The following is a 25430-nucleotide window of genomic DNA, read 5'->3' on the forward strand; positions in this document are numbered from 1 at the left end:
GCCCGGCTGTGGGCGGGGCTGCCAGTTGCTGATTGGCTGAAGCCCGAGCCAATGGGTGCTTTTCAAAAGCTGAGACAGAGAAGAGGCGGGTGAGAGAGCGGGAGTTGTAGATGCAAGGGGGTTGTGTCCCTATTTCATGCCTTCTTCCTGAGGGGTTCCGCTGAGTTAGCGCCCTGCTGCTTCCAGCGCCCCCTTAAGATACCGTAGTGGCCGCTGCCAGCCATGGCTTTGCCCCCGGAGAAAGCCTCCGAACTGAAACAACTCATTCACCAGCAGCTGACGAAGGTGAGGACTCTTCGAGATACAAAGCCAGCAAATCCTATAATAATAATAAATGCATGTCTCTGTATGTTATTTGTGCCCTTTAGTGGAGTGAAGATCTTGATAGATACGCTCTGGAGAGCGCTGCTAGTGCTGCTGCAAACTTAAGGCATGCAGTTGTAATAACTCGCCTCTGGTTGTTTTTAATGGTGAAGAAAGGTCATAGAATAGTAGAGTTGGAAAGGGACTATAAGGCCATCGAGTCCAACCCCCTGCTCAATGCAGGAATCCACCTTAAAGCATCCCTGACAGATGGCTGTCCAGCTGCCTCTTGAATGCCTCTAGTGTGGGAGAGTCCAGGACCTTCCTAGGTAACTGATTCCATTGTCGCACTGCTCTAACAGTCAGGAAGTTTTTCCTGATGTCCAGATGGAATCTGGCGTCCTGTAACTTGAGCCCATCATTCCATGTCCTGCACTCTGGGATGATCGAAAAGAAATCCTGGCCCTCCTTTGTGTGACAACCTTTCAAGTATTTGAAAAGTGCTATCATCTCTCCCCTCAATCTTCTCTTCTCCAGGCTAAACATGCCCAGTTCTTTCAGTCTCTCTTTATAGGGCTTTGTTTCCAAACCCCTGATCATCCTGGTTTGCCTCCTCTGAACACGCTCCAGCTTGTCTGCATCCTTCTTGAAGTGTGGTGCCCAGAACTGGACGCAATACTCAAGATGAGACCTAACCAGTGCCAGATAGAGAGGAATCAGTACCTCTTGCAATTTGGAAGCTATACTTCTATTAATGCATCCCAAAATAGCATTTGCTTTTTTTGTAGCCACATCACACTGCTGGCTCATATTCAGCTTGTGATCTACAACAATTCCAAGATCCTTCTCATTTGTAGTGCTGAGCCAAGTATCCCCCATCTTGTAATTGTTCATTTGGTTTCTTTTTCCTAGATGTAGAACTTGGCATTTATCCCTATTAAATTTCATTCTGTAGTTTTCAGCCTAGCACTCCAGCCTGTTAAGATCACTTTAAAGTTTGTTTCTGTCTTCCGGGGTATTATCTGTCCCACCCAATTTTGTGTCATCTGTAAATTTGATAAACACTCCCTGCACCACCTCCGCTTGTTTTAGTGAAACATGCCGAAACATAGACTTCATTTCTTAAAGTAATTATAAGATGAACTGGGTTGCTCTCCTGTTGTCTGGAACAAAAAAATAACCAACCCATATATTCATAACCCAGTTATGCATACATAACATAAGTAAGCCTCTCCCAACCTTGTGCCCTCCAGTTGTGTTAAACAACAGCCTAACTGGAAAGGGGCACCAGGTTGTGGCCATAACTGATTTAGGACACTATGCAGTAAAATTGTCAATTTCACCAACTCTTTTTTATAAATGTATGTCAAAAACCAAGAGTGGCAAATGCTCTGAGCTGAAAGTATCTTCCTTATTTTGGAATATGTTCAGCTATAGAACAGTGGTTGCTAACAGGTGGTCCAGGCCTTAACAATGAGTCAAAGGTTTTGTGAACCGCCCAGAGAGCTCCGGCTATTGGGCGGTATAGAAATGTAATAAATAAATAAATAAAGGTGACCCAAGCATACCATTCTAGACTGTCAGTAACTGGTACTGGCAATAACATTCCATAAGATGTAAACATTTTCATTTGTCAGAATCAGTACTAGCTCCCAAACAAAATACAAGGTGAAACACGTTGGGGCAAAAAAATAAATAAATCCAACTTCAAGTATAACCTGATGGAATCTGACCAAACAAGAAGAGGGATCTTGGAGTTGTGGTGGACAGCTCAATGAAAATGTCAACCCAGTGTGCGGCAGCTGTAAAGAAGGCAAACTCCATGTTAGGCATTATAAGAAAAGGAATTGAGAATAAAATGGCCAGTATCATACTGCCTTTATACAAATCTATGGTGCAACCACACTTAGAATACTGTGTACAGTTCTGGTCACCACACCTAAAAATATATATTGCTGGGAAAAGGGCAACTAAAATGATTAAGGGGCTGGAACATCTCGCCTATGAGGGAAGGTTACAACATCTGGGATTGTTCAGCTTGGAAAAAGGAGGCTAAGAGGAGACATGATAGAGGTGTACAAAATTACGCATGGTGTGGAGAATGTGGATAGGGAGACATTTTTCTCCCTCTCAAAATATTAGAACTCGGGGTCATCCTATGAAGCTGATTGGTGGGAGATTCTGGACAAATAAAAGGAAGTACTTCTTTACACAGCACATAGTTAAATTTTGGAATTCACTACGAAAATATGTAGTGCCGGCCTCCAATTTGGATGGCTTTAAAAGGGGGTTAGATAAATTCCTGGAGGAGAAAGCTATCAATGGTGACTAGCCCTGATGTTTATGTGCTACTTCTGGTAACTGAGGCAGTAAGCCTGTGTGCACCAGTTGCTGGAGAACATGGGTGAGAGGGTGCTGTTGCACCATGTTTTGCTTTGTTGGTCTCTGGGCAACAGGTGTTTGGCCACTGTGTGAACAGAGTGCTGGACTAGATGGACCCTTGGTCTGATCCAGCATCAGGGCACTTCTTATGATCAAATACCTATGTGTCTAATGCACATTAAGAAATAAATGTCATGTAAAAAGATATAAGTGGTCTGAAATATAACCTTCCAGATAAACATTATTACTAAACTTTTCTGCAGAGATAAGAAAAGAAGCAGACTTTATGTTTATAATGAGATCTGGTTTACCAAGTATTACCATATATTCATTACTCTTGGTGCTTGAAAATCAAACTATTAATAGAGTAAAAGCTGGGCAGGAACTTGTTTGGAAGAATACTATCATTGCAACTCTTTAGTTAAATTTAGTAAAAATTACAAACTGTGCTAAAAGCCTAATCCCAATTACAAACAAACACATTTATGTTTGTTGATTTCTACTGTGTGCCATTGTAAATAGCATGTGGGCTGTGCATTACAAGTATAGCGGCCTGATCTTTTTTCAAAGAAAGCCCCACTGAGTTCTATGGCATTTATTTCCAGGAAAATTGTATGTACTTTCAAAAATGAGGCAACTAGTAAAACTAGGAAGAGTTGAGAGCTATTGAAGATGGCTCTCATGTAAGGCTTCTGTGCCCTCCTCGAGGAGCAGGAAATTCTTGATCAGAATAATTGTAAGAATTGAGTTTTTGTTAGCTGCTGCTACTTAACATTTATTTAGTGCCAATAAATAGACATTAATCTACCACTGATCGAGACACAAGTTTCTATTTAAGGCAAGTTATGCTTCTACTGAGAGATCATTCATATAGTTATTAATTAAAGGATAATCAAAAATGGTTCTCCTTTTTGGAACCACCTTGTTCAAAGTTGGGCAAAATATCATTCAGGACATGCACCTCATACTTTAACAGAAACATTTCTATATAGATGGATGTCCACAGTAGGATCCGAGAAGTTCTTGCTGAGACCATACGTGAAGAACTGGCACCTCAACATCAGCAGCTATCTGAAGAAGATCTAATGAGAGCCCTAATACGGCGAGGAATCATTGATGATGTTATTAAAGAGCTTAACTTTGTAAATGTGAGTATAATTTGAAGAAAAAGTTCTCTGGACTGATACAAAATACTCATGGCATAGTGTAAGTGTACAAAATCACTTATGATTGGTTTCATTGTGGTGCAAAATGATTAAGAAGGTTGTACACATGTGATTACCTTTTTATACTATAATTAATAACAATGCAATTCTAACTTGGAAATTTGCTGGCTGGAGGGAATTAGGATAAGGCAGAGGTGTCCTCTCACCTGGCTTCTGCCTGCAGATCCCCTCCGCCAACATGGCAGCAAAACCCATTCAATTCCAAAGCGACATCCACATCGAACATGTGTAACTAAATTCTCCACAATTAAATTCAATGGGTGGGGGGACAACTTCCAAATGACCACTCCCACCTACCATACCCATCTGGACATGATGGAGCTCTGGATGCAGCTTAAGCCAGCAACTAACCACAGTAAAACACTGCCAATATGTAGCCAGGAGGATATACATGGCAGCAATGACTGCCTCTGACGGTGTTGGGAGATCTGAGCAGGGGAGACCTGTGGAGAGGGATGCAATTGGAGGAGGCTCCTGTGGAGCAGGGAAATGGGAACGATAATTGGAGGCAGGGATGTACTTGCCCCACCTTTCCTTGAGCCTCGTGGTTCTCTACCTGCCTGGTTTCTTCTGCTGAGCATTTCAGGTTGGGCAGATTGAGCAGGTGAGGATCAAGTCCAGGCTCTTTTGTTAAGAATCTGCTGCTGCTTGATGCTCAGAGCCAGTATGGTGTAGTGGCTAAAGTGTTGGACTGGGAGTTGGGAGATCCGGGTTCTAGTCCCCCACTCGGCCATGGAAACCCACTGGATGACTTTGTGCAAGTCACAGACTCTCATCCCAACCCACCTCACCGGGTTGTTGTTGTTGTTGTGAGGATAAAATGGAGAGGAGGAGGGTTATGTACACTGCTTTGGGTTCCTTAGAGGGAAAAAGGAGGGCTATAAATGCAACAACAACAACCATCTGGCTGGGGGTGGGGGGGTTGGAGGCCCTGACTGAGCAGGTGTGCTCTGTGAGTGCCACCCTGCAAGATGGAGTTGGCTAAGCTCTGTCTGCATCTCCTTGGCATGTTCTATGCAGCCCTAGGCTCTGCTGGATGTGAATAGAAATTCATGGGACACCCACCTTGCAGTAGCAATGCCCATGAAGTGAGATGGACACGGACTGTATGTAAGAATTTTTAAAAGGATAATAAGTCTAATTAAGCAGACCTCGTGTTAGTCATGGCAGGCCCTTATATCCTGCTGGCTGGATCAGACCAAGAGTCCACCTAGTCCAGAATTCTGTTCACACAGTGGCCAACCAGCTGTTGGCCAGGAACCCACAAGCAGGACAATAGTGCAACAGCATCCTCCCGCTCATGTTCCTCAGCAACTGATACTGATGGTGGAGGTATCACATAGCTGTCAGGACTAGTGACCCTTGATAGCCACCTCTTTCTTCTGATGCTGAGAAAGGCTGAGTTGTTCACAGACAGCACTTTGTGAATAGAGCCTCACATGCTATATTTTTAAACATGTATTAACCAAGAAATGTATTTAAGAACAATTATAGAAGGAAATTGATACCATTGTATTTGTTGACAAAGGTAAAAACAGGGAAAGAGAACAAGACAAAGTATAGTGCATACATTAACAAAACAGCTTTCTACTAGCAGAGGTTACCCTCTGCTGGGAACGACTCCACTCAATATTTTCTCTTCTGTAGTTTTACACTCAAACATGCTTACTGTATTGTGGCTACTGTACTCTTTTAATCCCACCTCTTCATATTTATTCATATTTGTTGATGTCTTGTTTTTATTTCTCAGTGCTATAGAAGTTTTTCAACTTGTTCTCTGTGGTTTAGACCTGTCTCGGACATGAACCTTATTGAACAAGATTTTTTTTCATAATGTTCTCTTTTCCCCAGGTCAACCTGCCTGCTAGTAATAGATTAAAAGCAAACTTTGCTTTTAATTGTTGTAAACCGCCCAGAGAGCTTCGGCTGTGGGGCGGTATATAAATGTAATAAAATAAATAAATATTTGATTCAGACAGCCTTTTTAGCTAGACCTCTTTGATATGCCTGATATGACCATTGCCTTAAAATTGGCTGCAAGGAGGTGCCATGAGCTTTCCCTTCATCATGATGGATGGTCCTGCCCGATGTAGGTGTAGTCCTATGTAGTGCCATGCTCCTTCCTGCCCTCGTTCTGCTTCCAGGACCTATTACTAGGGTGTATTACCAGGGTGGGGGTGGGATTCAGTTTTCTGTCTCATAATAAACATTTGATCTTTTGCACTACCAGATATTGTGCTTTGTATTGTCATGTAAATGGGAGGACTGTGTGCCTTTCATGGGATTTGTGGTTGAGATTACTTGGGGCAAAAATGACTGGCAGAATGGGGCTCCACGTGGGATTTCAACCTACAACGTCCTGGTATTGTGTGTTGCTGCAATAGCAAGCAGCACTGCTGTGAGCTGGCTTGCTGTTAATCTCCCAAGCCTTTTGGCTATTTGGGCAGTCTATGTGAGTAGGTGATGCTGGTGATAGGAGGATGTGTGTGCGGTGGGTGGTAGTCCCTCATTGGCATTTGCTGTTGCTTGACATGCCATGGGTATGTTCTGTGGGCTGGGTCCAAGTTGGTTGCTGCTAGTGTAATTTCTATGGACAAATGAGGCTGCCAGGGCTACCCTGGTGGAGCTCCACTACAGTGGATCTCTTAGCTTAAGATGGCTCTGTCAATTTCAGATAGTTTCATTAAAGGACCATGGTAGTAATGGCTGCATAGTCTCTGAATTAAAGAAGTCCTAGGGTCGCTTCTTCATTTTAACATTTACCTTCATTGTAGAAGCCAAGGAAATGCAGTTACTACAAATCTGTATTTTTAAGCTACACGTTTGCTATAGCAAAGTATTATGTAGAACTCCCAAATGACCATATTTCCCTGTGCTGTGACCCCTTTATTATGTCATTCTTCTTGTGTCATGTGAAGTGTCCCTTGGACAGAGCAGAATGTATTCCTTGGTTTCTCCACCCACCTACATTCACACAAAATGAAAGGATTTTAGAGAATTTGATTTGATGGATTTCCTTAATTTTGTCTTAATGTAATCCTAGGAAACGAATGACAGGGAAATGACTTCAACACCAAAACCCTCTACGCATTTTGTTGACAGACATCCAGCAGTGTTAAAAAAAAGTACGTTACGCATTAATGTTATTTTATTTACTACTTTTTAGATGCTTTAAAAAGCAAGTAACAAACATTGTATAATTAATATATTGTATAATTGATATAGTTTTTAATCCTCTTTTTTCTATTTTGGACGCACTTGTTTTGTGGACAATGTTGATGTTTTCCCTGATATATAGATGTGATGTGTATCCCTAGTGAAGTCGATCTTAACTGACCCTATTTGATCAAATTCAAACATATTTATTTTGTTCTATGTGTGTTGTAAAGATTCAATAGGGAAAAAACTCCTAAATGTTTGCAATGAATACTAGATAAACATTTTAAAGCTTGCTAACTTGCTAAGCAATCTTTCTAAAACTTATTTTGAAATGGGATCCCTGCAAGAAAAGCTTATTGTTACGATATAAGTTTGCTTCAAACTGTTTGTAACCCTTTCATATTTATTGCTACACTTTGCAGCAAATATTGACCCAACAAGAAGGTATCTTTACGTTCAGGTTTTGGGTGGAAAAGCATTTTTAGAACATCTGCAGGAACCTGAGCCTTTACCTGGTCAAAATTGTTCTACCTTCACTCTCTGCTTACATTTTCGAAACCAACGTTTTCGCTCTAAACCTGTCCCATGTGCCTGTGAACCAGATTTCAGTGATGGCTTTCTACTTGAAGTATATAAGGATACCTTAGGTAAGGAAGTGTATATTCATAAAATGAGTACTTCAGGAATGTTCAATATATAGTTTTTTTTATAATAGTAATATGATAGTCTCTCCCAAAAATTTAACATGCAGAATTTCATGGCAGAGTCTTAGAGTTATGCAGACTCTACCTTGTGTCAAAATCCACCAGTTTTCCTGATTATGAGTTACTTCACAGATTTGCAGCCCTGGCCTTGAAGGTGAATAACTCAAAAATTGTATGCATGGTAGTTAAAAACTGTGATGTTAGCAAAATGAGTGTGTATTTTCCACACTTCAAGTTGCTTGTCTTGTCATCTGGCAGATCTGAGAGTACATGTGCTCTCACTTTTTTCACATTGTTCCTGTTCAGACAACATGCTAAGGCATGGTTATGCTGCTAACCCTTTTGCAGCAAATGGTTAGTGAGTGTGTTTAAACCTTGGTTATGTAGGAGCAGTTCACACAACATGCTAAGTCATGGTTCACATGACAGCTAAGCCATAATGTTTAACTCAAAATGCTTAACTACCGTCGCTTAGCATGTCTTCTGAACATCAATGTCGGAGTGGTATCTGCCATTGGTGGGGTTGAAAATGATATGAGTACATAAGAACATATGAAGAGCTCTGCTGGATCAGACCAAGGGTCCATCTAGTCCAGCATTCAGTTCACACAGTGGCCAACCAGCTGTCAACAGGAAAGCCATAAGCAGGACATGAGCGACATCAACTATAGCCTGTTGTTATGGTGTTTGTCTGGTTTTATACAAGCCTCTTTTGTCTTAAAAATTGATTAAAAATATCACGCCTTTCTATCACACCCTTTTTCTAACTCTTCTAATGCTGGTGTTGGATAAATGTCCCCATCCATAGATCCTTATACACATAGCTGTAGGCTGTATGCATGCAGCAATTTTGTGGATCCTGTGTGCTCACCTGCAGAAGCAATGGCTGGGTTGGCGGCTCAGAAGGTACATTGAAGATACTTCAAGATGGAGGGCTCCTAGCACTACTAGTCAGAAGGCATTGTGAACAAAGTCCATCTTTTTCTTCTTAATGGATTTTCCACAGAAAGAAAAAAACATTGAAGAAGTGGTGGAAAAACGCAGGAGGGTTACAAGTGGAAGACAATATCATCTTGAGCCCTCATAAAATTTTGTGAATGAGGCAGGGCAACAGTGCTATCAAAGCCCATCTGGCAGCATCTTGAAGCTGCAACCCTATACCCACTTACTTTAAAGCAAGCCTCATAGAATCCAATGGGACAATTATGAGTAGACACATACCATATTTCTTCGATTCTAAGACACACCCCATTTTTAGAGATGTTTATTTGGGGGAAAGGGCATCTTAGAATCAAAGAAATACTACTTCCCTCACCGCCCAGCCAACCTCCTCCCCCCCCACCGCGCTTTCTTCTAATGGTTCTGTCCTTTTCTTTTTTCCCTCTGTGAGAGAAGAAGGGGGGCGTTGAAACAAAGAGTAAACTTAACTCTCCAGTCCCGCTCTTTACTTGTCTGTGCACCAGGGGACGACGACACGCGAGTAAGTCCCATGGAAATCGATGGGACTTACGAATAAATTTGCCTAACAAAAAACCAGGAGCTTACCCAACCAGCTCCTCGCTCACATGGCTGGAGGCTGCTGCAGGAGCTTCCTCTTTTCCTCTTAGCATATTGCTTTGAATCTAAGACGCCATCGATTCTAAGACGCAGTCCATTTTTAGAGCTGTTTATTTAGGGAAAAAAGTGTGTCTTAGAATCGAAGAAATACGGTATAAGATTGTGCAGTAAGTTTTTCAAGTAGACTTATTTTCAAAATGTTTGAGAAGCTCTACCCAAAGTTTCACTGAGCAGGTAACTGATAGATTGTAATCTGAATCTCACACATGCCTAATGTGCTGCTGCAGACTTTGGGGAGGACCACCTAGGATATCTGGTTTCTTAACATGTTCTAAGAACTTGCAGCCCTCTGATAGATGCTGCTCCACCATTTTGGATCCCATTGCAGTTGCTACCCACATGGAAATGTCTGTAGCAAAGCCCTTTTTTGTTTTTTGTTTGTTTTATGAAGTACAGCCTTGGGAAGTAGTGATTTTGAATGGAGGAGGGAATGAGGTGGCTAACCCATTTCCTATCTGGCTGTTTTTCCACATAAATCTACCACCACTATCACAGAGGCTGGTTTTGCTGGACATTAGTGAGCTCTGATCAGTTGGTATTGTTGTTTCAGTGGAAGTGTCAAGGTAATACCTTTCATGTAATTAACAACTATGAACACTCTTTAGGGTCTTTAATCCAGTCTCTACAAATGCATAATGGCAATATGATTAGGAAATGTTTTTAACTGAAATTTCTTGTTAACGTTATTTTGATATATCGTTGTCAGGTGAAGGAAGTAAAATGGTGGATGCAACTACTATGCTATCAATATGTGATCCCGTGCATATTGTCTTGATCAAAACAGACACATTTGGTGAGACCACATTAGTAGCATCCTATTTCTTAGAGTGGCGATCTGTCCTGAGTGCAGAGAACAGAATAACAAACGTTGCTGTTGAACTTCTGGGTGTAGGTAAGTTTAAAAACTATTTTAACAGCAGAAAAAATACTATAAGGAAGGGTCAAAAAGGAGATGGGAGCAGTAATGATTTTCACTTACTTTATGAAATTAGATCCCCCAAAACACTTTTATTTATAACATTCATGAAGAAGGAACAGAATGGCACCTCAGGATACAACTTCAAAACCTTTCCCCCCGCTTGACCTTTCATTTAGTCTGCTGTCTTCATAATAAAGGAATCCTCAGTCTGACTTGTGGAGTTTCCCTCCCCACCCCCGCCACCATTTTATTTTTTATTTTGCTCATTTCTAGTAGTCCATATTGACCTAATACAGTTTAAAATGTTGCTTTGGTAAAACTGGCTCATATGCTACAAAGTAAGACAATTGCATCAGAATGTGTGAGTTAAGTCCAATATTATGTAAGCAGTCTTCAACTCTTGCAACAGGATTTCACCGTGCCCTCCAATCTACTCTAGAGGACCCCCCAACCCTCCAGACTAGATTGGGGGGTGGGCCCAGGAGGGGAGAAGGAAAATCCGTTCCATCAACTTTTTCCTTTCCACTGGCAGATGCTCAGCATTGGAGATAATCCTATCTGTCCTAAAATTGGTTTTAAATATAAATAATATATGGTCATCGTCTTTGGTGGGCCCTTTGAATGCCTGATCTATCAAAATAATCTTTTGTATGTTATTTGAATGCCTGATCTATTACAATATCTACTTCTCTTTTTAACAAGCTATATATTTTGGTCCAAAGGTACAGAATCAAAGGTTTCTGTTGGAATACTTAACATCAAACTTGAGATGTACCCAAAGCTAAATAAAACACTTTCTCAGGAAATAGTTAATACTCAAGTAAGCCCAAATTTATATATGTACTCTTTCATATGTTATGATAAATAATGTTAGTGTTATTGGAATTCAGCTTGATTTAATATTATTCCAAACAGGACAGTTGAATTTGTGTTTGTATTGCAATCTATCATGAAATTGTCTCTTTCCTGACTGAATCAAGACGGATGTCATGTTACAATGGAATAAGAAGGCATCACTCTGGTTCATGCATGGACCTGTTTTGTTTGGGGAATGATCAGAGCAAACTTTATGTCACCTGAACTTTCTGTGGGAGTTGGTACTATTGTGTTGTGAATGATTGTAACTGTCCATCCAGACATCTTGCCCTCTTTCACAACAAAAGCATGCCGGTGTATCATCTGTGCTGTCTTGCTATTCACCTAATTCTGTCCCTCATTAATATTAACATTTTAAGACCTGTCTAATAGCATCAGCATCATTTATATAGTGCTTTATTACAAAGCACTATACATAAAATTTAGATTTCAGATGGGAAGGAAGCATCATGAGCCCTTATTGTTGTTTAATGCACTCCATTCAGGAGGGATACATCTGGAATAAAGTATGTAGCTTTGTGGGAAGTAAATGGCCTTTTTTTTGTATTGCTTTGATACTTGTACTTAATATTGTGACAAACAAGACTGGCACCAGAGGGCACTCTCTATCTGCTGTTTTATTTGTATCCCTGGTTCTACTTACTGCAGGGCTATAATTGTTATTAGTTTCAATATTAACAAGCCCCCTAGAGCATCTTTCTCCAACCGGGTGCCTTCCTGAAGCTCTGGACTACGATTCTCAGCATTCCTGACCATTGGCCGTGCTGGGACTGATAGGAGTTGTGGGCCAAAAGTTATGGAGAGCACCAGGTTGGAGAAGACTGCTCTAGCACAATAACTAAAACGTGATTAAAACAATAATAAAACAATGCATTAAAACACAATAAAGCACAATAACTGTACTGTATTACTACTGTAGCATGATTTACTTACTTCAAACCTGGGATTATTTCTTCAAGTCTGTTTATAGAACATAAATCACCTAGCCCCTTGTTCAGAGCTATTGAAATCAATCTACTGTATCTTCTTTTTAAAATAATGTCCAGGAAGATTGCTGCAGATTGTTGCTTCAAAGCCAAGTTTTAATATGTAAGTTTCTGAGTATTCTGCTAGGAGGAAAACGTGCCAGGACACATTTTAATTTTAGACAAAGCCAATTATAGCATTGGAATAGTCCCAAATAATCAACTATGTATTGAGTCTTAATAGAAAACAATAACCAGGATCTAAAGAGCTCTTTTTAGCTACACTGAAGCAGTCCTGTGAATGCCCTGGGATGTTTCTGGTTGGCCACTGTGGGAAATAAGATGCTAGACTAGATAAACCTTTGGTCTGATCTAGCAGGGCCCTTTTTATGTTATTATTTCACTTACATAAATTGCAGGCTCTCATTCTGCGTCAAAGGCCACTTTCTTGAACCTCAAGTTCAGCCTGTTGGGAAGTTGCAGGGCATGGATCCAGAAAGAGGACAAAGAATTCCCACTGACTGCATAGCAGATACTATTCACTCCTCTGAACCTGCTCAGTGATCCTAAGTAACATACTACTGGCAATACTAGATTGGCATGCTGCAATGTTCCCTATCCTCCTCATTTAGTAGTGGCACATCAAGTCTGTGAATCAAGCCATAAGCGTTCTTGTATCTCAACTTTAATTATTTTGCCACAATTGTGTCTTAGTAATAAAGGAGAACTATTCTTTGTGATGCAGGTGCAATTTTGCCTGAATAGTTAAAAGTTGAGTCAGAAATGCAGTAAGACATGTAATACGTACATTGAATATTAAGACTTGCTATACTTTTTGTTGAGTAGCACAATTTTATGTTCAGCTGTGATTTAGCTTGGCAAATATTGCTTAATGGAGAATCTAACTTTAAAAAAAGGTATGAAGAACATAGCATGATAAATATTCATTGGTGGTTGTTTTTAACTGCAGTTTACTTTAGAACGCCAGAAAACAGCAGAAAAGGAACGTTTGTTTCTTGTGTATGCTAAGCAGTGGTGGAGAGAATACCTGCAGATAAGGACTTCACACAACACAAGACTGGTGAAAATTTTTGCACAGGTTTGTCAGCTCCATGTTTTCTTGATTCTTACTGTAGACATAATTTGTGGATGAAAAGTACAACCCTGAATGTCCTGGTTTTCTGTACAAGCCGATATTATATTTATTGATGGGGAATGGAATGTTTTGAACTGTGTCTTGTCAGACTGCTATGTTTCTACAGAATATACTACCTCATAAGTCTCAGCCGTTTTAATTTTACTACTTTGAAACACTTTTCCTCTGTTTCCTGTTCATTTATACTAATTGACCACGATCCAGATAATTGAGAAAACACATTAGAAGGGAAGTTACACTTCTGGGGTAGGGCTTCCATTGCAGTGTTGGTAAGATGTGATCAGCATAGTTTCTTGTCCTTCAGTCCCTAGTCCATATCAATGTATTTATTTCTTAATAATAACCACTAGGTTGGATCTGGATTTGAGCTCAAGAGTTCTGCTCACACTGCAGGAAGGGGGTAATGCAGTGGCACCCTGACTGGAATGCCCTCCCCCTGGACGCCCGATTGGTGCCAACACTGATTTCATTTCGACGCCAAGTGAAAACATGGCTTTTTAACAAAGCCTTTGATGGTTAAACTCACTGGCACATTGTTTTAACTGCTTTTACTGCTTTAAAATTATATATTGTTTTAACTTGGTTCATGGTTTAATTAGTTTTTAACTGTGCATATTTATTGTTTTATATTGTATGCTTTTATCTGTACACCGCTCTGAGATCTTAATAATATAGGGTGGATATAAATGTTTTAAATAAAATAAATAGTGCAGCCATTTTTGCCAATTTCTCTCCCCTGCTTGCTGGTGTCTCTTGAAGAACTGCTCTCAGTGATACGGGTTTTCCTGGAAATTTTGAATTGGAAAATTCTCTGGAAAATTGTCCAATGCAAAGTAGACTAATTTGCATTGGGTCATTTGCATCAGCAAATGTTCAGTTTACATCGGAAAATTTTTCTGATGCTCTTGAGAGGTGGGCAAGTTGTGCCCCTCCAGACATTTTGGCTTTTAACTGCCACCAGCACTAGCTAACAGCTAATGGTGAGGGATGCTGATAGTCGTAGGCCAAAACTTTTCCACACCTACTATAGATAATGATCTAATTTAGCATCTTTATTTTACTTGTATTTAGTAAACAACAAAGCTTTTTTAAAAAAAGTACCTCAGGTTAATATTTTGCCCCAGTACACCACAAGTATTTGACCTGAAGTATTTGAGGGGGGAAATTAAAGTACACTTAATGTTATTAAAAGGTTAAATTACATAGATTTTTTTTATTCCCATGCGTGTAAAAATGTAAAGAGATTTGCATGTACTTCCATTGTTTTAAGTGAAGAAAAAAACCCAAACTGTTGACACACACTCATTTTAGCGATTCAAAGAACTGTGCATGATATGCTGACAACTACTCATCTATTTCAACAGAGTTCAACTCTTTCGTAAGGTTCTGGAGCATCTTCAGTTTTTCTGTTACTATTTATTAGTTTGATTTCATATTGAGACATAGATGTATTTCAATGACATGTATGTATTCTCTCACATACCAGTTACAATTTTGAAACTAAAAGGAAAAAAAGGGAAGGAACCCCAAGAAGGAAGCCAAAGGCAAAGGGGTGAAAACAAAGATGTGGTTTATTTAAAATAATTACCAGTGCGTTTCAGACTCTAAGGTCTTTCCTCAGGGTAGTTCGAACAAAAGTGAGATATCAATTCTCATATGGACCCACAGCCTCCTATGCTTTACAACTTTGAAACTGCCAAGCTTGCCTAATATCATATTTGCAATTGGCATCCAATCACTGTTACTAATAAACATATGAAACAGAAAGATTTCTGTGGAAAAATTAAAAACTGGAAAAATTTCCACCCCACATCACTGGCTATTCTAGAGAATTGGGGATCCTCCAGAAGTGTGGATAGTAGTGCTGGGTGCTACAAGAGGATGGGTTAATAAACCAAGGTAATTGCTCTCTTCCTCCAATGGAAAGCCTTTGCTGGATCCCAGTTCTCTCTGCAAACAGAAGAAGCCCTTTCCATTGCAGAGGACAAGTCTGGATCCAGCGCACTGAGGCCATTTATCCTTCTCGACAATAATTTGACCAGAAACTCACATGGTGGAACCATGAAGTGAGGGGAGAAATAGACTAAGGGAACAATATAAGCAAGTAGTAAGCCCCACTGAATCCTACTTTTGAAGTATACTTTGTTCCAGTAAAGAAATTTGACTTTTCTGGTTACATAAAAGAGTCAGTTTGGTGTACTGGTTAGAATGTTGGAATAACATTAGGGAGATTCAGGTTCAAATTTCGGCTCAGACGTAAAGTTCATTGGGTGACTTGGGCCATTTACACTCTCTCAGCTTAACTGACCTCATAGGGTTGTTGTGAGGATTAAATGGGAAAAGAGGAGCATGAGCTCCTTGAAGGAAAAGCAGGATATAAATGCAAGGAATAAAGCAATTTGCAATACTTTGGTGAAAAATATATGGGCATGAACAGGGCTATGAGAGAGATTACAGCCCTTGCCTTATTTTCATTTTAAATCTTTTAGTAAGAACAAAACATTTCTAGCTCTTTTTTTATAGCAGTATGTCATAGATCTAAATAGGACATTGTGTAATTAATTGTCTCTGCTTTCTGAAAGGATAGTTTGTGACATTTATCTTAAAAGCCCTCTGGAGTATGATTGTGACCATAAAAACTGATGTTGTTAAAACTGCTGTAGAATTGCACACCTTGATCCATGTTTTCAGTGGAGGCACGTGTAGAAAAGAAAATTATAGAGCAGCTGTATAGAATAGTAGAGTTGGAAGGGAGTCCAACCCCCTGCTCAATGCAGGAATCTACCTAATTTATTTATTATTTATTTATTTAGAATATTTATATACCGCTCCTCATTGAAAAAAATTCGAAGCGGCGTACAAGGTAAAATGAAAATAAAAACAGAATAAAACAGTTAAAACAAAATTTAAAAAGAAGCAAAAAAACCCAAAAACCTTAAAGCACACCTGACAGAAGGCTGTCCAGCTGCCTCTTGAATGCCTCTAGTGTGAGAGCCCACAACCTCCCTAGGTCATTGGTTCCATTGTCTGACTTCCTGTAACTTGAGCCCATTATTCTGTGTCCTGAACTCTGGGATGATTGAGAAGAGATCCTGGCCCTCCTCTGTGTGACAACCTTTCAAGTATTTGAAGATTGCTATCATGTCTCCCCTCAGCCTTCTCTTCTCTAGGCTAAACATGCCCAGTTCTTTCAATCTCACCTCATAGGGCTTTGTTTCCAGACCCCTGATCATCCTCGTTGCCCTCCTATGAACCCCCTCCAGTTTGTCTGCATCCTTCTTGAAGTGTGGTGCCCAGAACTGGACGCAGTACTCAAGATGAGGCCTAACCATTACCGAATAGACGGGACCAGTACTTCATGTGATTTGGAAGCTATACTTCTATTAATGCATCCCAAAATAGCACTTATTTTTTTTGTAGCCACATCACACTGTTGGCTCATATTCAGCTTGTGATCTACAACAATTCCAAAATCCTTCTTGCTTGAAGTATTGCTGAGCGAAGTGTCCCCCATCTTGTAACTGTGCATTTAGTTGCTTTTTCCTAGGTGTGGAACTTGGCATTTATCCCTATTCAATTTCATTCTGTTGTTTTCAGCCCAGCGCTCCAGCCTATCAAGATCACTTTGAAGTTTGCTTTGTCTTCCAGGGTATTAGCTATCCTACCCAATTTTGTGTCATCTACAAATTTGATAAACATTCCCTGCACATCCTCATCTAAGTCATTAATAAAAAGGTTGAAGAGCACTAGGCCTAGGACTGAACCCTGTGGTACCCCACTAGTTACCTCCCCACAGTTTGAGAAGGTACCATTGATTAGCACTGTTTGGGTCTGATTCTTTAGCCAACTGTGGATCCACCTAATAGTTGTTCCATCTAGCCCACTTTCAGCTAGTTTGCTGATCAGAATGTCATGTGGTACTGTGTCAAAAGCATTGCTGAAGTCAAGTTATATTATGTCCACAGCATTCCCACGGTCCACAAGGGAGGTTACCCAATCAAAGACTGAGATCAGATTAGTCTGGCAGGATTTGTTCTTGACAAATCCATGCTGGCTTCTAGTAATCACAGCATTGTTTTCAAGGGGCTTAGAGACTGAGTTCTTTATAATCTGCTCCAAAAATCCCCCAGGGATTGATGTCGGACTAACTAGTCTGTAGTTCTCAGGTTCCTCCTTTTTTTGCCCTTTTTGAAGATAGGGACAACATTAGCCCTTCTCCAGTCGTCTGGCACTTCATCCGTCTTCCATGATTTTGCAAAGATAACAGACAGTATTTCTGATACAGCTAATCTTTATTTATTTATTACATATATATCCCACCTTTTTCCTCCTTAAAGAATCCAAGATGGCATACATAATCCTCCCCTCTCCATTTTATCTTCACAGTAATAATCCTGTGAGGTAGGTTGGGCTGAGAGTCCATGAGTGATCCAAAATCATCCAGTGAGCTTCCATGGCCAAGTGGGAACTAGAACCCAGATCAAAAAGATTTGTTTTCTGTTGAATTTTGTTTAACTGCCTCTTCATATATATTCAGGATGAAAATGGGATAAACAGACCAGTTTGTTCGTATGTCAAGCCTCTTCGAGCAGGCCGGCTTCTGGACACGCCCAGGCAAGCTGCAAGATTTGTCAGTGTGCTTGGTTATGAAAAAGCCCCTATCATTGGCGGAGGAAATAGTAAACAAGAACAGTGGTGTACCCTTTTGGCTTTTCTGTGTAGAAACAAGGTATAAACTTATAAGTCATACCTAATTATTAGAATGTAAACCTATGTGGCAGGGTCTTGCTATTTTATTGTTTTACTGTGTACAGCACCATGTACATTGATGGTGCTATATAAATAATAATAATAATAATAATAATAATAATAATAATAATATAATACCATTGCTTAAGAGAACATGTTAACTGAAATTCAAAATGGTTTAAAGCAATTTTAAAGGTGATGGCTTGTATCCAGAAATCCTGCACTTCAGCATATACGTAAATTGTTAGAGTGATACAATGACCACCATTTGAAAGTCTTTTATGTAGCTTGTTTACACTAGAGTTGCAAATTGTACTTTCCAAGGTGTTGCTCATGTAGGTTTTAACAAACTAATTTCTCTAGTAGTGCTAGATAAGAGCAAAAAGAAGTGCTAGTGTACAACTTCTGTATAAAGCTGTGAAACGTTGGCTTCTAGGAGATTGCTCCTAAGATTAAGGATCTCCTGGATTCTTAAACTTGCATATTCAATAACGTTTATATTAAGTTATTTAGTATTTGATAGCATTTAAGTCATGAACTTAAAACAAATCATCTCATTCCTGCTTGGCTTTTTTACATCTATAAATCTGTGGTTGTTGCCATTACTTATTAAATCTTAATCTTAAATGGATACCTTACTTTTTTCTGTATGAACTCATGTTATATATATATATATATATCATCTTGTTCAGGGTGACTGTGAAGATCATGCTAACCTTTTGTGCAGCCTTCTACTGGGATTTGGGCTGGAAGCTTTTGTTTGTGTAGGAACAAAAGCTAAAGGTGTTCCTCACACATGGGTAATGACTTACGGGATTGATGGAATAATCACTTTCTGGGAGAGTTTAACAGGACATAGGTAAGTAAATAGATTTTATAATAAAATTAAAGCAAATTCTAAGAATGTTGAGGCATAACACTATGACTTGGCATTATATCAATATATTACCCTTTTTAAAAAAATAAATTCCTGGTTATATCATGTGCAATTCTGTATTTTTTTCTTTATTTGGATAATATGTTTTGTTTCTCTTTAAATGTTCATTTCATGGACTATTGTTTGTCTAAAACAGGGGTGGGAAACCTGTGCCCCCTCCCAAGATGCTGTTGGACTGCAACTTCCATTATCCCTGACCATTGGCAATACTAGCTGATGACAAGTTGGAGTCCAACAACTTCTGAGGGGTCCAAAATGTGACTGTCAGCCAGAACATAGAAGTCCACTAAAATGGCAAGTGCTGTGCAAGCTTGTCAATATTCTGTGCTCAATAAGCAGCTGCTCAGCAAACACTACATTTTAAAAAAAATAGCACCAATTACAGTTACTTTTCCCAAAATTAGTAGCCCAACAAGTGATATGTATGGCCCATAGTCAGATCCCTGGCAATCACATATTGAAAACACCAATCATGGCCAACAATGTCACAACTGCAAGGCTGACAACTCTTAGTCCATCTCCAGAATACGATTAGGGAGTATTGCAGGCGAGAGAGAATAGAAGTAGCCCAGTAGGGAGGATTACTCCAATAAGAGCTGGGTGACACATACAAAACCTATGTTCTTCTCCCTGCTTTAACTCAACCAATGTTTTCAGTACAATGCACAATTGTCATTTGTAAAGGCAGTTAAGCAATAGAACGATCTGTTTCTGAATGGAATGTATAGTGGCATAAGGACCAAGGAGAAAAACTTCATCAGTGAGAGCAAAGTGTGTAAACTCTGCCCTGATGGTGAACGTGGACTCAAATGTTGCTCTTGGCCACATGCATTTAACTACTAGGCCTGGGTGTGTGGGATTCATGCTATAGAAAGACATGAAAGTGTGAACTCTTGAGGCTCATGTTCAGCTTCTCAAATAGAGATGCACAATTGGCAGCATTACATGTGTGCCAGCCCAATGTCTGTAGAGATTTAAAAGTATATTATACAGCTTTATTTATTTTTATTTTGGGGGGTTGGGGGTTAGTTTAAAACTAAAATGTAAAGTAATTCCTTAAAGCATATCTGTTAACTTTCAGGTACATCCACAATCCTATTAAGCCTGATGACCCTCCAATTGTTGAACAGCCGAAGCCACTGTATCCTTACCGAACAATAGGATGTGTCTTCAGTCATCAAAAGTTTTTAGCAAACTGCCAGCCTTCTGATGCTGTAGAAGTCTGTGCCTTTGACTTGCATGATGAATCCAAATGGAAACCGATGAGTGGAGAAGCAATCAAATCTGTGTGTTCTCCAGGGGCCACAACGGCACTTCCACCTTTTCCTCCTCTCTGTGCTTCCGCCATTGATGCTGCAGCAGCAAGCAACGAACTGGAGTTACAGCTTAGAATATTAGTGGCAGAACACAGGAAGGTACATGTCATTACATGTTTGCTTTGAAGTGGGGGCTCGTTGTTAACCTATTTAAATATAGAGGTTCAAGTTGTCAAGAAAGTCTAGTCTAAAGATAGCGTCACATAGATTTAGGCTGTATTTTGTGGTTTTAATTTTTGCGAACCGCCCAGAGAGCTTTGGCTATTGGGGTGATATAGAAATGTAAGAAAGAAAGAAAAGAAAAGATCCTTCCTTTGCTATTCCGGGTATTTACCATTGGCTTTATGCTAACAAGTGAAATGTTTAAAGGTGGCCTGTGCATTGTCAGGCCTTTGCAGTGTCCAAAGCAAGTGTAGTGCTACTATCCACACTTCAATTAAATGCTGGTTATATATCAGCACAGCGTTTTGTAGAGACTGAAAGCAGCTTGTTTCCTACTCAGACTTTCGTTTACCTGTAAACCCTTTTACTTTTTATATTTACGTCAGACCAAACTTACTTGGCTCCTGTTCCTTCTGTACTCTGTTCTGAACTAGTATGGGTTGTATCCAGTCATGGTCACCTGCAAACTGAATGGTTTCTCTCCTCCCCAAATTAGCTGCAGATGGTTGGAGGACCTCTGAAACAGATTTAAGGGCTGTATAGTGAGGAGAATAAGAGGAAGTTTGCTTGCATGAGACTGGATTTAAGCTTATATCTGTACTTCCTAAACACTTCTTGTGGCTTTTAAACTACTCCTATCTATGCTTTTTACCTTTAATTTCCATATTAATACCTTTTCAAGATGTTAACTCTAGGATATATGTAAGTTACCTATTTTGTGTGATCTTCAAATTTTATTCGTACTTTTTAATATTTAAAAAATATTTAAAATCATATTTATTTTAATATGAGTAAAAGAAGTGTTGGAAGTGACCATGGCCACAGTAAGGTGAGATTCAAACTATACCATATTATTCTGGTATATCATGGTAGTTAACTAGGTCAGTTTGAGAGACTTACCAAGGAATTAATTTTCTTGAGTAGTTAGAGTAAATCTGATTCATAGTTCATTTCTTCCTTTCTTTTTTTAAATTTAGGTAAATTCTAGTCAACAAATCTACATAGAAATATAACAGGGAGGGCTGCAAATGAATCACTGTAGCTTCAGCTAATTGATGTTAATGAGAAGTGCTCAGTAGATTATTCAAAAGAGCCAAAGGACTGAGTTTAGAGAATGGGGGTCAGGGAGGAAAAGCTAAACACTGCCTTTTCCCTACAGGACAGTGAAGTACACATCTGAGAATGTACTCCAGGCAAATACTACTATGCTGGATTACCCACTAGGGTAGGAAATGAAAAAAATTGTTTAGTCAACGGACTCTTCAGGGTGCATTTAAATTTTATTCATATAATTATCTTAAATTATCTCAGCCAAGAACAACAGAAAGCTTCTGCTTAAAGCATACCATATCCTCAATTGCGCTTGGTCATCAGATATCTAATTTTCCATACACTACTAAGCATTTCTTCATCAAGTTTTTTTTAAACCTTTCATATTCACAGGAATGCTGTTATACTAATTTTCACATAATCAGATTTCCCACCACCAATGCCAGTGTCTTAAAGTGGCACAGCAGGAAAAAGAATAATAAAGATTTTTTAAAAGATTATATCTTAGAACAGTATTCTGTTCAGCATTTGTGCTGACATAAATTATGTTGCTCTAGTGTAATTTACCTTTAGCACAACATCAATAATGTTTGCTGGCATGACGGGTTTTTTAGCTATTGGACAGTAATAGAAATGCAATAAATAAATAAATTTCCAGAAAACCATCACAGCAGCAAGCACTATTGGTGTCACACTAGAGTTAACTTACGCTAGCATAACATAATTTACATTAGCACTAGTGCCAAATGGGATACTGCCCATAATCTTTCCTGTATACAATAAAGCAAAGCAGTTTGCTGAAGAATCGCATTTAAAAAGAATTCATCTGTTCTGGTTCCTCTTTTCCAAGTAGCTTTTGAGTAAATCAAATGTTTCTCATAGCTCCTAGTTGGGGACTTATTTTCTTATGTAGTTGATACCTTAGGTTGTTTCAGTATGCTACAAAAACATGAGGTAAAGTTCCTTTACTGTACCCCTTGAGATGAAAAGTGGGTAATCATGTCTTTCCTATGAATTAGCTAGCTTGTTTGGGCAGAAAGTTTTAGTGTATTCTTCATCCTTGAGAATTCAGAGGTGTAATGCTGGTTTCAAGTAGCAGAAGTTTACTTGTGTAGGATAAGGAGTCATGATTAGAAGCAGTAGTTTCCCCCGTTAACTTTCCCCCTTCCTCCTATTTGTCAGTGGCTTGTTCCCATTGTAATACATCCTGGTTGAAATGAGCAAATGCAGATGATGCATACTGCAATTTTCTCGCCTTTTATTCTGTCACTTGTTGCTTTTATTAACCCTTGTAACTTTTTAAAAAAAACACAAATCTGAAGAGGTGAAGAAACCCACTAGAGTAATCTGCCTAGACCAGCCTTTCCCAGAGGTGCCCTCAAGAGATTTTGGAACAACTCCCATCAGCCCCAGACAGCATAGCTAATAGCAAGGAATGCTGGGAGTCGTAGTTCAAAAGTTCAGGAAGGCACCAGGTCAGGTAAGGCAGGTGCAAAGGTTATTTTGTACATGTGACTCTTCCCTTGTTCCTTCATGTAAATACATCCCAGCAAAGTCAGCAATTATTTTGTAAATTAGACCTTTTTAAAGTCCTGCTATGTAGTAATAATATTCTGAATACGTATTGGTGGAATTCTAATTAAAAGTGCAGTTTTGTGGTAATTGTGGTACCTCCTGACTTCCTAGCTTTAATTTCTAAAATTCTCTGACTGAACATATTCTTGCTCCTTTTAATCCATTATGAATGTTAACCAACCAGTTATGTCCTTTGATCCTAATTACCCCTTATTCTTTATGTGATTCAACATACAGGACCTTGGACTTGCAACAGTCTGGGATGACCAGCTATCTTACCTCTTGTCACCAGCTTTGGCAGCCTATGAACTTGAACGTACCACAAGCATTTCTTCAGGAAATGAAGAGTTTCAAGATGCCATCAGGAGAGCAGTACCAGATGGTCATACGTTCAAAGGATTCCCCATCCACTTTGTGTACAAAAATGCAAGGAGAGCATTTGCTGCATGTCTTCGGTAAAACTTCCCCTTCTGCATCACTTTTTTATATATAACAATGTATATAGTTACATATAATAGAAATATCCAGTGTCGACTTTTGTATGTAATTCTGTAAGGTTGAATTTATAAGATTCAATATTAGTTCAGACAAAATAGAAAAAAGCTAATATTATTGTCGTACAAGAGAAAAGAAACATAAAATAGCATGAAACTTAAGAATAAGGTTATATATTCGTATATCTAACCGTAAGTTTAGCAAACAAACAAAAGAAAAATAACTTCATCATTCGGTTCTCTTTCCATGAACATATGACACTCCATTTAATCATTATGATTTGAAATATAGAATTGATCATTTTTGTGTGTGTAACTGAAGGATGTTGGTTTTGTACTCATAACCACTTGTTTTTAATTCCAGATTTAAATCCTTTTCTGGTCAGTTGATAGTTATTAGGTGATGTGTCAGCTGTCAGTCATGAGTCAGCTATAAGTCAATTGCTATGACAAAATGTTACAGCTGACATGGTATTATTGACAGGCCATAAAACTACATTATGCTTGGTATGGCTTCATTCACAGTAATGGTCATAGAATTAGGGTATTCATTGGCATGTCAAAGATATGGTATGAGGAGAAAAACATAATGGTTAACCATTCCTGTAGTGATTACTATCCTCACCATTTTCAAAATGTAATAAATCAAATATAACAAGTGAGCGACAGCGGTTATTCACGTTTCTGTTTCTTCACATAGGTCTCCTTTCTGTGAAGAAATAGTGTGCTGTAGAGGGGACCAAGTGCGGCTTGCCGTCCGTGTCAGAGTATTCACATATCCTGAATCGGCATGTGCTGTTTGGATCATGTTTGCTTGCAAATATCGTTGTGTACTCTAAGAACTCATTTTCACTTTTAACTGAAATCCTGTGCACTTGTGCAAAAGCCTCATTGAGGTCGAAGACTTTTGCATATTACTGATGGAAAGCTTGCATCTTGGTCCTGAACACATTTACTTGGAAGTAAATACCATTGGTTTTAGTGGAACATATTTCTCAGTGTGCTTTGGATAATTGGACAATACTAAAATACTATTCTAATATATAATAGTACACTTTTGTTAAAGGCTACCTGCTACAATAATGTTAGAGTTTTGACTGTGTGATTGTGTGTAAAATATCATGAGAAACAATATTTGTATAAAGTGTAATTAATGTATTATAAATAAAATATGCATTTTTATTGTAATATAAGCTATGTTCACAAAAATAAAGACTTCCAGAAGCTTAAATTCTTGTCCAGTCCTTCTATATTTCATATCTCTAGACTGGAAAAAGAAAAAAAATATCAGTTGCTGTCAGAATTATAAAGCTGAAAGACCATACTGTATTTTGCTTTTGAAAGTGTTTTGGTTGTAAAAAGCTATAAAATAACAAACTAAATAGAGAGTTTTTGTAGTGCATGATCATAAACTTATAGCTGCCACTCTCAAAATATTGTTTTAACATTTTGGTGGTTAGAGCATAAGACAGATTAAGACACTGCATCAAAATTGGTATCTAAAAGGCCTGGTGAAAAAAAAGATCTTCACCAGGAACCAAAAAGAATCCAGCTTGGACCAAGTGATCCTATGTGAGGGGATGTTCCAGGGTTGAGGTACCACACCTAAATAGCCCCTATCACTGGTAGCTACCCGATAACCTCTGAAGAAGTGCCTTGGGAGGAGTTTAATAGTTCATAGGAGTTCATAGTTACTGAAGCTGGACTAGTAATACACAGGGTTCAGCACAGGATGAAATAGATGGAGATGGCTTGCAAAGGTTGGGTCTGCAGTAAATCTAGAATATTGTTATTTTAAATGGGTACTGCAGTTTTTATACTGTTGTTTTTATGTCTGATA

At 39.0% G+C, this 25430-nt stretch overlaps 2 protein-coding genes across 5 annotated transcripts in view; one reads left to right on the plus strand and one right to left on the minus strand.

Annotated features, from left to right (window-relative positions):
- Positions 1–25430, minus strand: part of IMPA2 (inositol monophosphatase 2) — a 288143-nt gene that overhangs the window by 14860 nt on the left and 247853 nt on the right. The window lies entirely within an intron of this gene.
- CEP76 (centrosomal protein 76) lies at positions 139–24733 on the plus strand. Of its 4 annotated transcripts, none has more exons than XM_063130527.1 (12): positions 139–285; positions 3678–3833; positions 6955–7036; positions 7493–7717; positions 10098–10283; positions 11033–11130; positions 13122–13250; positions 17845–18036; positions 18749–18915; positions 20075–20408; positions 23334–23551; positions 24291–24733. In XM_063130527.1, exons 1-12 carry the CDS (start codon positions 223–225, stop codon positions 24427–24429), a joined length of 1989 nt encoding a protein of 662 aa, XP_062986597.1. In that variant the 5' UTR covers positions 139–222; the 3' UTR covers positions 24430–24733. The 4 variants fall into 4 exon arrangements, with proteins under 4 accessions (XP_062986597.1, XP_062986599.1, XP_062986598.1 ...); XM_063130529.1 differs by lacking the exon at positions 24291–24733 and adding an exon at positions 21631–21696 and having other exon boundaries at positions 23334–23422; XM_063130528.1 differs by lacking the exon at positions 10098–10283.

The sequence above is a fragment of the Elgaria multicarinata genome, chromosome 7 (assembly GCF_023053635.1).
Source record: "Elgaria multicarinata webbii isolate HBS135686 ecotype San Diego chromosome 7, rElgMul1.1.pri, whole genome shotgun sequence".
NCBI lineage: Eukaryota > Metazoa > Chordata > Lepidosauria > Squamata > Anguidae > Elgaria > Elgaria multicarinata.

What these genes read in the sequence shown, in the direction of transcription:
- CEP76 (XM_063130527.1), top strand. Translation starts at nt 223, where the DNA reads ATGGCTTTGCCCCCGGAGAAAGCCTCCGAACTGAAACAACTCATTCAC. An exon ending in TGTTGAACTTCTGGGTGTAG is followed by an intron (nt 10,284 to 11,032) that starts GTAAGTTTAAAA and finishes TTTGGTCCAAAG; the next exon opens with GTACAGAATCAAAGGTTTCT. An exon ending in CTTTTCTGTGTAGAAACAAG is followed by an intron (nt 18,037 to 18,748) that starts GTATAAACTTAT and finishes CATCTTGTTCAG; the next exon opens with GGTGACTGTGAAGATCATGC.